The sequence below is a fragment of the Poromitra crassiceps genome (genome assembly GCF_964638095.1).
Source record: "Poromitra crassiceps genome assembly, chromosome: 2".
Lineage (NCBI taxonomy): Eukaryota > Metazoa > Chordata > Actinopteri > Beryciformes > Melamphaidae > Poromitra > Poromitra crassiceps.
Window position 1 is genome coordinate 41955493 of NC_139624.1, and position 13081 is coordinate 41968573.

The window sequence follows — 13081 nt, forward strand, 5'->3', positions numbered from 1 at the left end:
TCCACTGTTAGCCAGGTCAGATAACGTTATGACAATGACGAGCATTTTCTTGTAAAACATACCTGGACTCCACCAAAGAAAGCTTCAGATAGTTGTCTCTCCTCCGAGTTGCGCTCGAGCCACTAACGTCAATAAGACCCGCAGACGTTAACATAATTCCCTGGAATGCGAGACTAATGAGCCAGTTACATGGCGTTGCATTCTTAGACATTGCCGTTTGCTTTTATTTGGTATGTTACATACAATTGGCTAAATTATTAGTTAATTCAGAGTTAGATGCTGCTCAGCCTGTTTACAACGAGGCGGAGGCGTGAAGAACAAGATGCAGCGTTTAACCGACTAGTAAAATACTAAACGGTTAATAAATGAGTAGGCGGTTAAACGATTAAAGTACTAGTCGCGCACATCCCTACTTCTCTTACCATAATTTTAATTATAACCCCAGCCCATTTAAAAATAAATAAATAAATAAAAAACAAAATAAAAAATAAACTCAACATCAACACACTTCAAATTGAATGTGCACCTTTGTCTATAAATGTATGCACACACCTGCACCTTGTAGGTTACACTTTCAACAAAATTCGAACATACATACACGTCGCACTACTAATAACGAATTTTCAATACACTACAAAGATGCTATACTATGGAACACTCATAGCAATATTGCCAAACAAGCATTATCTTTTAACTCTTTCAAATACACTCGGAACTACAAATGCTGCCCTCTATTACAAGAGTTAGCCACCAGGTGGCAGTCAGGGTTCCAAGCATGCAGCAAAGCTAAAGTAAACGCGGAGAGTGCAGAAGAAGAAGCACAAGCTTTCCTGACGAAGTTGCAATAAAGAACGAGTCAAAACATATCACCTGACTGGACATCCATCATATAAACATGGTGCCAGAAGCGGAACCTTGATGATGCAACAGGACACAAAATAACAGGCTGGACACCATTGATTCCACCGAAGCTAAGCTCAACACGTGATAAGCAAAAGTACTAACGCTAGCTGCTAGCCGACGAATGGCTTGACACTACTCTGTCTGCAGTCTGCACTCTGTCTCTCTCTTGTAGCCCTGCATCTCCGCAACCGTAACTAGTAGAGATTCACGGGTGGATTCGGGGTGAAAAAATACATAGTCCTTTGGACCTTTACAGGCATTGCGATCTGACCTTCCATTTCCCAGAAAATTTAAATAATGTAATACCGATTTTTGACATTTGTGAATCGATTCATAATCGTCCGCATCGCGATGCATCTAGGAATCAATTTTTCCCCCACCCCTAATTACACATACACCTCACCCTGCCTTTTTAACTGTATACAGTACTTGTCTGTCGACTTACTCATTTTGGTTGCTCTTTTGTTTTCCCTTTTTTGTTCTCATTTTCTTTTTTCTTTGTACTGTTGCTTTTCTTTTTAATTATCGTTTGCTTGTGTATTTTCTTTTGCTTCCGTTTATATTGTATGCTTTAATTTCTGAGGTAGAGACCCAGAATAAGTAGCCTAGCGCACTTAGGGTTTCCTTTTGTTGTTTTCCTTTTGTCTGTTTCTGTTTTTAAATATGTACAAATAAATAAAACTAAAACTAAAAACTAAAATACACCTCTCCTAATGACACTGCAGAACCGTTTTCACGTTTGCATTTTCTAGTCCTGCAGGGACATTTGTACCATTCTGGGTACTAAAAACAGAATCAAACACTATCCCGGCACTTACCCCGGCAGGCGAGCAGCATTCTTGTCCCTGTTCTTGAGTCCCAGGCGACTTGTGGACTTGATGTAGAGGTGTCGGTGCAGCTCATCAATGAGCACCAGGTGGATGTTGAGCTTCTTGCTGTGGAGCTCCAGGCGCAGGTCTCCCAGCCCCTCCACTTGCAAAAGAGGGCCCTCCAACGACTCCACAGCCGAAACCTGCATAAGGGGAACTCAGCGTTAGCCACAGAACTAGGTCAAGAAACCAATACTCAGCACCAGTCCACCACCCAAACATTGGTTATTAATAGCTGTGGTTGGCCAGCTGTGGTGGGTATTCAACCACAGTTCTTTCCATTATCAAATCTACCAAGGCAGCTCAGCAAATGAATTGAATGATGAAATACTACATTAACTTGACACTAGGGATGTCACAATATATCGTCCCACGATATATCGCGATATCAAAACGTGACAATATATATCGTTGAGATGAAATCTCATATCGCGAGAAAAAGAAGCTGAACATGGTGGCACTGATCTGCATCTGATTGCATGCTCGCTCTCCTTTTCATTGCTTTGTTTGAACAGATGAGAGACGTTACAGACACGGAGGATGAAAATGGTGAAATCACTCAAATTAGCGTGGAGGATGCCCCCTCAACTTACAAATCGATCGAAAAAAAATATTGTTAAAATATCGTATCTTTATCGTGAACCCAATATCGTGTATCGTATCGTGAACTGAGTGTATCGTGACACCCCTACTTGACACTGTGGCACAGTTTTGTTTCCTGTGCACTTCAAACAACCATCATGCAACCACCATCTGCTGAAACATATAACTGCCCTCCTAACAGTGGGATACTATATTCAGTGGGCCTTGATAAAGTCATACAAAACTCTACACTACAATATAGGCCTCTATTGGCTCATTTCCACCACATTTTACAGCCCTGCACAGCTCGTCACCACTCGGCTCTACTCGTTTCGGCCCGATGGATGTTCTGCTTCGACCGCCGATCACCCACCCCCGCCCACAACTGGTCGTCATAGCGACCGCATATCTGTCCTCCGCCTATAGCCGAAGTAGGCTATAACATAACGTTAAAATTAAATCCATCCACAGAACTTTTAAACTGTTTATGAAGTACTAGTGCCTCTAAATGACCTACAGTGTACATGGGCAAATGTGACAATCGGCCAGGAGAATGGATATCACTTTGTTGTTAGTCAAACTCACATGCATGCGCTGCGCGAGGGGCGGGGGTTGCGCTACAGAGTGAAGCTTCTACCCCGGCGGCCTCTCACCAGGCAAGACCGCTGCTTCACCAAAGCGCCTGCGGCCTAGCGGAGGCGACGCTGCACTCAACTACAAGGGCTTCCTGAACAGCGGCACTTTTTCTCTCTCAAAACAATTGAAACCACCGCCACGATTTTATTTCACCAGAGGCGAAGGCAGCAAAACAAAAGACTGATGGAAATAACATAACAGAAGAGAAGGTAAGCCCACTAAACTGGTATGCAGCATTGCATTGACAGTCAGTAGATAGACAGAGTAAACACGATTCTGCCTGACCAATCAGTCGTCTATAATGTTTTCACGTCACCGTATGGTACCGGGTTCACAGCCCTAGAACCCCAAAGAAGCAGGGACCAAAAGTAGCACGACTCAACCCCAAATCAACCCGGGCTGTCCAGGTTTTTACCGGTGGAATGAGACCATTTATCGAGTCGAGCGGAGCGGGACCGCGCTACTACCTGCGGTGGAAATGGGCCATATCTGTCTAGCTATCCCTCAAATGCCAGCAGGGAACAAATGTTGCAGCGGACTGGAATACACTCATACATGTATAATCCAATCTGTTCAACATTTGCCTTTTCTCCACAGGATTTGCATTGTGATGGATGTCAAATTACCCTGTCAGGTTCCTGCTCACGATCTACTCCCAACCAACCAGCAGCAGTATTCCCATACACTTTCCCTCATCAGCCACCAGTTGCTAGACTAGGAGCATTGTAGTCCGTCATGACAAGAATCGCTCAATAGATGGCATTATCAAATGCAAGGGGTCCTTATATTATGTCCTATTTTGGGCATATAATTTGTTGTCCAAGTGTTGGCATACATAAGTATATACCATTTAATGGTAGTTCTACTGAGAAAACATGTATTTTGTTCTATTTGTGTTACTTCGCGACACGTCACTAATAAAAACAAACTTTCTATATATTATATATATATATATATATATATATATACAGTATAATTTATATATTTCTAGGGAATCATGTAAAATCTTCCATATTAGCCATTTCCATTGCGATCGGCTGTGTTGTACTGTAGGCAAATGGCTTGTCATTGTGGGGATGACTACAAACCCTAACCTGTGGTTACAAGCAACCATCCATATTACATTACAAAAACCTAATTGTCCACCGCCCGGGTGGGGTCGTCAAAAGGGCCTTTCTGTGTGGAGTTTGCATGTTCTCCTTCCTGCCCCCTGGGGGTTTCCTTCATATAGGAACCCCTCACCAAAACATGCAATATCATTAGGGGCGCCTGTTCGGAGGGAGGGGAACTGGTTGGAATAGCGTGAACCTCCCACGTGCTATGTCCTACCGGTGAAGCTTCCCCTGTCAGGTGAAAAGAAGCGGCTGGCTAACTGCCCATGTCTCGGAGGAAGCATGGAGCCAGTTTCGGCTCTCCCCAGATCGGCAGAGGGTGGAGCAGCAACCAGGATAAATAAATTAAATTAGCACTAATGGGGGATAAAAATGGGATAAAAAAATTTGAGTGTCAGAGTGCCATTATTTTTTGTTTTATTCCCTTTATGGAATGGACCTCCAGGAGACAGTCAGGCGCCTCTTCCTTTCACTCTGGGATAGTGGAAAAATGTTCCATTATCTTTACAACCATCCACTGAAAGTACCAAGCACGCCTGCTTTATTGCACAATCCAAATCTTCATCAAACTTGCCATTTTCAATGTGTAGCGTTGTTGTCAGTAACGACTTTGCGATCAGACAACACGGGAGGCGCAGCCCATTTGCTCTCTCATCGGTGCTACGACCTGTCACTCATTCAATTTCAACCCGCCTTCAAAACCAGCAGTGGCTGTTAACTGGCACAGACTCACTTATGTAGTATGCGGAGCGCAGCGATTCAACATAATATTTGAGTCTGGGGAGAGACTACATTTTACATGGTCTCCCCTGAATCGCTTGGTTTGACCAAGTAAAACATTTTTTATAAGCATTTTATGCAAGGTCTATTGAAAAATGAAAGGCGGATGAAAACTCATGGACAGGGAGAGGGGGTGACTTTGGCACTCTTATTGTCAATAGGCAGCCAGACCTACGTTAGCCATTAGCAACGTTAGCAGCCTCTAGACTCTACAGGACACTAGAGTCTCTAGAGTTTAGAGAGAGAGTGGCATCAGTGGAGGACCAAAATGCGAGACTCATTAGCCAATGAACAGCCAGGAATGGGTCTTGCGCTACTTTTGCAAGCTAAAATAAAGCTGATAATGTACAATTTGATTCAAGAAAAAAAAAGGAGTATAACACAAACTGTCCACCCCTAGCAACAGTGGGATATCCAGACATCAATCAGATCTAATGGCCTTTTCAACATTACTAGCTCGCCGGCTTATTCTTTTTAGCTGGAAATCGCCCACACCTCCATCACACTCACGCTGGATTCGTGAAGTAATGTCATTTCTTAAACTAGAAAAAGTCAGATGCACAGTCCAGGGCTCTCTGGAAAAGTTTGAAATGACTTGGCACCCCTTCTTAGATTATTATCATAAGGAATTTGACGCAAGAACTTTAGATTAGTAGCCCCCAACATCTCTACCCTACCCTCTTCCCATCCCCCTCTTGTTCTTTCCTTGTCTCTATTATTTTGGTTTTATTTTTACACTTGGTTGTCATTGCATCACAATTATTCAGGAGATTGTATACATGTATGACATCATGCAACCATGCACCTATTTTGTATTGTCTGTCTTCTACGGGTCTTGTTTTTTCTTGTTTGTATTGCTTAAAAACGAATAAAAACAATTTGAAATAAAATAACACAAACTGTCCATTTTGCTGCAACTCGACAGTGCTGCAGGACCTTACTTCCTGGAACTCTTGAGAGTAAAGAAAAATGCTCCATTGGACTGAATGGAGATGTCGGGACTCTTCTATCTACATGGCTCTGGTCAGAAGGACATGGTGTCATTGTTAAAGAGACAGGCACCGGTAAAAATAGAAAATATATAAATAATAATAATTAAATAAACGATTTTCGACTTTCAATAATAAAAGTCAACCTTGATAATAAACACGATTATTCCAAAATTAAAAATGTGTTGCCCATCTCTAGCTTCCAGTGAGTCAGACTACTAGTGCAGCGACCAGGAGACAGACCCTTAATCCGGTTTCCCACCCGCAGACACAGCCAATTGTGCCTGTATGGACGCGTGACCAAGCCGGAGGTAACACGGGGGGAACCTGCGACCCTTGTGTTGATAAACTATTTCAAACAAATAATGGGTGGCTAAACTGAACGGAGCAGTCCCACTGTCCTCGTGAGTCACTCCCTTCCTTTATCTCTCCCATTTGGCCTCTCTCTCTCTCTCTTCCTCCCTTTCTTCAGTTTTCATTAACAGCAACAGCAGCTGTGGCATGTTTGGACTTAATAAATCTTCATGGTGTGCAGATGTTATTACGAGAGGGCACTAATGGCTGGATGATAACGCTGTGGAGAGTGTGTGCATGGCCAGGGCAGGCCAGAAGGGAGCGGGGAGCAGGGAGAAGGAAGCTGGGCAGGGGGCATGGGTCAAGTGTGTGTTGATGCAAATGAGAGCCACATTAGTGCAAAGATGTGCTAATGCACTGCGTGATCAGCCCCCATCGGCTTAATAGAATAACTCTGCATGCCTGTGTGTGTGTGTGTGTGTGTGTGTGCGCGGGCGCGCGCGCGCCCGCGTGTGTGTGTGTGCGTGTGTGTGTGAAAGAGACAGAGGGGACACAAGGTGTCTGTGTGAGATGTGTCTGTGCATGATTGTGATAATATGTGTGTGTGATTGTATGACTGTCAGAGCTCAGAGAGGGAGAAAGAGAAAGAATATCTCATTATCATGGGGCTGGGATGACAGAAGAAGGCTGCTTAACATCATTAGGGGGCCCGGCCTGTCAGCCTAATCAAGGATATGAAGCCAGTAGTGAATTAACATGGGCGAGAGAGGGATGGAGAGAAGAATGGAGGGAGGGATGCATAACAGGAGGAGCCGCGAGAGAGAGGAAGAGGTAAAGAGGGGCACTCGGATGGAGAGAAGAAAATAAATAAAAAGAAAGGTGGAAAGAAGAGGACTGAAAGAGAGGAGGGGAGCGGGTGTGACAGCTTATCACAAGCCGCTGGAGGGAGGTGTCAGCAGGTGTGTGTGTGTGTATGTGTGTGTGTGTGTATGTGTGTGTGTGTGTGTGTGTGTGTGTGTGTGTGTGTGTGTGTGTGTGTGTGTGTGTGTGTGTGTGTGTGTGTGTGTGAGAGAGAGTGCGTGCGTGCCTGTGATATTAGAGGAACAGGGGAATGGAGGGAGAGATAGATGAAGGGAGGAGAAGGAGAGGACAGGAGAGATCTTTTTCTGGAACCGTTCCTAACCAACCCCATGGGGTCCAAGACTGCCATTCAACATGAGACAGAGGGCACAGTCTGAATTCTAATTGTCAACCCAGGGAGATAGAATACACAGAGAGAAAGTTACTGTCAGTGTCTACTCTTGCCACAATGCAAGTAAACAGAGTTAGAAAGACAAATCTTCAAACAAATTCAAACAAATCTTTAGGTACCACACATCTATCTATCGTTCTTATTATAATTAGAGAAGTGTGTGTGTGTGTGTGTGTGTGTGATCAGAATTTTGGCCGGCCACAGCTATGCTGTTTTACATGCGATCGGGCTGAAACTTTCAGGGGGTGTAAAGAGCACCCGTGCGGTTGACCTGACAGAGCCGGATTTTTTAAATTAGGTAATTAGGATGATGTCATGACATCAGTGATGTTTTTTTTTTTTTACCTTTATTTATACAGGGGGAGTCTCACTGAGAACAATGGTGTGGTATGGTATGGTGTTTATTCTTAATCCCGGAGGGGAAACATGGTTTGCCACCAGAGCAAATACAGATACACAAACAGGAAACAGTAACATACAGCACAATACGAGTTACATAACACAGTAAAAAGAGAGCCTCACAATGCAGAGCTAGCAGTGTTCATGAAATAATTTGACAGTAGCAGGAACAAAGGACCTTCTCAATCGCTCAGTAGAGCACAGAGGCATCAAAAGCCTATCACTAAACGAGCGTCGCAGAGCGTCAAATACATTATACAAAGGATGGCCTTCAAAAGAAAGAATAGAGTTCAGTTTTCTCCTTGTTCTCTTGGCTATAGTGATCTCCAAGGAATCAGGGTGAATGCTCTCTTTTTCAGGAGTGCCCTGTTCACATTCACACACACACACATTCATACCTGGAAGCTGACCAGTACAACCACAGTCTGATCTGTTGGCCACTGACCAGCTCCACTGGCGAGCCTAGGAATCGAACGCGCATAGTGCCGAGATTGCTAGTATATAATTTGAGAAATGTCCGTGTGCGTGCGTGTGTGTGAGTGAGCAGAACTTTGGCCGGCCACGGCTATGCCGTTTTACGTGCGATCAGGCTGAAACTTTCAGGGGGTGTAAAGAGCACCCGTGCGGGTGACCTGCGGGTGATTGCCCTAATTACCTATGTCATCAGTGATGTCATCAGTGATGTGATCCATAGGCATTGTGACATCACTGATGAGCACGGAGAGAATATGGCAGGCAGCTGGAAGCAAAACTGGACTCCAACAACCCCAAACCCCTGTGGAGAGGACTGCACGCTGCCACAGACTCAAACGGGAAAAACAGCAAAACAACAACGAGTCACCCACCCTGCCAGACGAACTGAACGCGTTCTACGCCAGGTTTGACCCATCTGCCAGAGCACCTCCCCTCCTCTCTCCTCCCCCGCATCCACCCCCCCCTCCCTCCTCCCCCCCACCACCCCCCTGCCACCTCCTCTCCCCCCCCCCCCCTGCCACCTCTCTCCCCCCACCACCCCTCCCCTCCTCTCCCCCTACCACCTCTCCCCCCCCACCACCCCTCCTCCTCTCCCCCCCCCACCCACCCCTCAGCACCCCCACCCCCTCCCATCCCCACCTAACCACCAACCCCCCCCACCTCCCACCCCCCACAGACCCAGACCGCCCTCTCACCATCACTGAGGAGGAGGTGCGCCGGTCGTTCCTGCGTATTAGGGCTGCAACAACTAATCGATTAAATCGATTAAAATCGATGATTAAATTCGTTGGCAACGAATTTGATTATCGATTCGTTGCCTCGCGATTAGTTGGACCGCAGAGCCATCTGTTTTGTTGATATTAACAACAGCTGACCGCAGCTGCTGCGGCGCAGTGCTGGCTACGTCACTCCCTGGCCCCGCTGTCGCGGAGCCGACTACGTCACTCGCCTTGCGCACGCGCAGTAAACGACAAACAAGTTGAGAACGAGAAAGCAGCTCGACCCAAAACTTCGCAAGTTTGGGAGCACTTCATATTAACTGGAAATAAATAGTCTGTTACGTGCAAAATGTGCAAAGCCGATCTTGCATGGCATGGAAGCACAACGGCCCTGCGTGAACACCTTAAACGCAAACATGTTGGATCATTGGATGATGGTGAAGGGAGCTCAGGAGCCGGGTAAGTTAACTTAACTTAGCGTTATACTACTACAAACTCGATATGCATGTAAACTAATGTTACATTATTAGACCCATGTGTATTGTTGTTTGAAGTGGAAATGTTCGTCTCACAGCAGATAGTTTGTTTTGTTTATCTAACGTTAACAGGCGATGCGCCCGCACCCAGGTCGACAACGTTAACGCTATAGCCGACCGGCTCGTTAACGTTACGTTAGCTTGCTAACGTTAGTGGTAGAGCAGACGTGGTATGTAAACTCAGATAGTTTGTTTCGTTTATCTAACGTTAACAGCTGATGCGCCCGCACCCAGGTCGACAAGCATGGTGTGTTAAGCCGACCGGCTAGTTAACGTTACGTTAGCTTGCTAACGTTAATGGTAGAGCAGACTTGGTATGTAAACTAAAAGAGGGGTTGTTGTCCCTTGTTCATTGGTGTGTGTGCTACACTACAGCTGCTACAGTCTGTCTGCTTGTGTCTACTATAGCTGCTACAGTCTGTTTGTGTCTACTATAGCTGCTACAGTGTGTCTGTTTGTGTCTACTATAGCTGCTACAGTCTGTTTGTGTCTACTATAGCTGCTACAGTGTGTCTGTTTGTGTCTACTATAGCTGCTACAGTCTGTTTGTGTCTACAGGGCTGGGTTGTCTCTGTATTTAGCAGACTCACATTGTACTCATCCTGTGGGCTAGTCTGTGTTGCGTATAGGTTCTGTTGTGGAGAGGATCTCTCGACTTGGCCTGCTCTTTCTGTGTTGATTGGGTCATGCAGGCAAACTCCCTGACCACCATGCCTCTGCACGAGAGACATACAGCTCCCAACATCGCAGAGTGGTTGGAGGAGGTTGTAGCTAGATTTTAAATTCCTCCTAGCACTTTATTTAAGAAGATATGAAGATATCTTTTGCACTTACACCATACATTTGTATGTATTTTGTATTCGTTCATGCCGTGTCAAAGCTATTTGATGTAGCAAAGCCCGGTGGGTTTTTGTTTAACAAAAAAAAAGTTGTTTTTCAATAAACGGATGGAAACAATATGAGTGCATTTTTTTATCCGATTAATCGATTAATCGAACAAATAATCGACCGATTAATCGATTATCAAAATAATCGTTAGTTGCAGCCCTACTGCGTATCAACCCACGCAAGGCGGCCGGCCCGGACGGCATCCCCGGGCGGGTCCTCAAGGCCTGCGCCCACCAGCTGGCAGGTGTATACACAGACATTTTCAACCAGTCTCTCTCCCTCCGACGAGTTCCCTCCTGCTTCAAAGCAGCGACAATCATCCCCATTCCGAAGCAGCAGAAAGTGACCAGCCTCAATGACTGGCGCCCAATAGCCCTCACGCCAATAGCCAGCAAGTGCTTTGAAAAGCTGGTCATATCAAAGATCCGCCCCACACTCCCCCCGGACCACGACCCGCTACAATTCGCATACCGCCCCAACAGGAGCACAGCGGATGCAGTAGCACACGTGCTCCACACCGCCCTGTCCCACCTGGAGGGGAAGGACACATACGTAAGAATGCTGTTCGTGGACTACAGCTCAGCATTCAACACCATAGTACCCTCCAGGCTGGTATGCAAGCTCAAGGACCTGGGACTTAACACAGCAATGTGCGACTGGATCCTGGATTTCCTGACAGACCGCCGCCAGGTGGTGAGGGTGGGCAACCTCACCTCCTCCCCACTGACCATCAGCATAGGAGCGCCCCAGGGGTGCGTCTCCAGCCCCTTCTGGTACGACCTCTACACCCACGACTGCGTGGCGACTCAAACCTCTAACACCATCGTGAAGTTTGCAGACGACACAGCAGTCGTGGGGCTGATCTCGGGGAACGACGAGACAGCCTACAGAGAGGAGGTGGGGGCCCTGGAACAATGGTGCCAGGACAACCACCTCTCTCTGAACGTCTCCAAGACCAAGGAGATCATTGTAGACTACAGGAGGGGGGGGGGGGGGCGCACACCCCCCAATCACCATCAACGTCACAGTGGTGGAAAGGGTGGACAGCTTCAAGTACCTGGGAGTCAACATCCACCAGGACCTGACCTGGGCCGGTCACACCGCCACTGTTGTCAAAAAGGCCCAACAGCGAATACACGGACTCAAGCGCCTGAAGAAATTTGGGCTAAGGAAAGAAATCCTCAGGGACTTCTACAGAGGCACCATTGAAAGCCTGCTGACTGACTGCTTCACCACCTGGTACGGGAACTGTACCACCATGGACCGCAGGGCGATACGGAGGGTGAGGCGCGCGGCCCAGCACGTAACAGGATGTGAGTTGCCAGAACTGCATGAACTGTATAACCAGCGGTGCCTCAGGAGGTCCCTGAAGATCATCAAAGACACAAACCATCCCCACAACAACCTGTTCTCCCTGTTACCCTCAGGGAGGAGATACAGGGTTCCAAAAGCACGCACAAATCGCTTGAGGAACAGTTTCTTTCCGCAGGCCACGAGACTCCTTAACATACACAAATAGTGTAGTAGCCGTACCGTACCGCAGCTGCTACCATTACGTATGTCTAATGTTTAATTGTATGTCTAATCAGGTACATGCTATTTGCACCTGTATGTCAAATACGTCGAATTTAAAATGTTTAAGCACGTCTAATGTATGCACATGACACGTGCACCTATGTGCAGTGAATATGCCACTGTCTCGGACTTGTCTTATCACTATAATGCCTTATTGCTTATTGTTGCTTATTGCGTATTGCTTATTGCCTTACTGCTTATTGTTTTTGCACTCATATGCCTTGCTATATTTGTACTATGTTGTAAACGGAGTCCACAGCACAAGAATTTCACACGTGATACCATGGAGTGACAATAAAAATCTTGAATCTTGAATCTTGAACACACACACACACACACACACAAGAGAGAGACTCAGGGAGAGACTGAGGGAAATGGAGAGAGAGGGAGAGAGAGACTGAGGAAGAGAGAGGGAGGGAGACTGAGGGAAAGAGAGAGGGAGACATTGCGTGCGCGCCAATAGGGCAGGCGAGGCCACGCATCAGCCGAGCTGCGGGCGAGCCTAGGAATCGAGCACGCAAAGCTCGCGAGATGCCTAGTGTTATACATGTGTGTATTAAAGGAGAATTTCGGTTTTTTACACCACGGTCCTCATTTCCAGCTTAAAATATGATGTTTTCTTCCCCAAAATACTTTTGGGTTCATTCGGATCCCCACAGAAGATTTGTCGCACCGAGTACACTCCTCAAACACTCAAACAGGCTAGAACGGGAGCCTGCGGGGCATGCTGCACGCGCTCTGTAAATGACACTTTTTCGGTCACATCGCGGTTCATTCTGGTTGTAAATATAATTATTTAGCTAATAGCTAGAAGCTAAGCTAACACCAATACAACAGTCAACGTTGATCTGCCCCGGATGGGGTTACAGTGCTCATCTTCTTCTGTGGTTTCTCTTCTTACCACACTTCTTCAGAGAAACCACAGAAGAAGAAGATGAGCACTGTAACCCCATCCGGGGCAGATCGGAGCCGACTCTTTCGTTGTTGTTAGCTTAGCTTCTAGCTATTAGCTAAATAATTATATTTACAACCAGAATGAACCGCGATGTGACCGAAAAAGTGTCATTTACAGA

General features: G+C 46.3%; 1 protein-coding gene across 4 annotated transcripts in view; it reads right to left on the minus strand.

Annotated features, from left to right (window-relative positions):
- The window catches only part of exoc4 (exocyst complex component 4), a 298065-nt gene that overhangs the window by 249143 nt on the left and 35841 nt on the right, over positions 1 to 13081 (minus strand). For all 4 annotated transcript variants that reach the window (XR_014553501.1, XM_083654561.1, XM_083654560.1 and 1 more), the window contains one exon: positions 1722 to 1915. Coding sequence is in view for 3 of the 4 variants with exons in the window: in XM_083654561.1 (XP_083510687.1) it covers positions 1722 to 1915 (194 nt within the window). In the remaining variant the exon portion in view is untranslated. The remainder of the gene's footprint in view (positions 1 to 1721; positions 1916 to 13081) is intronic.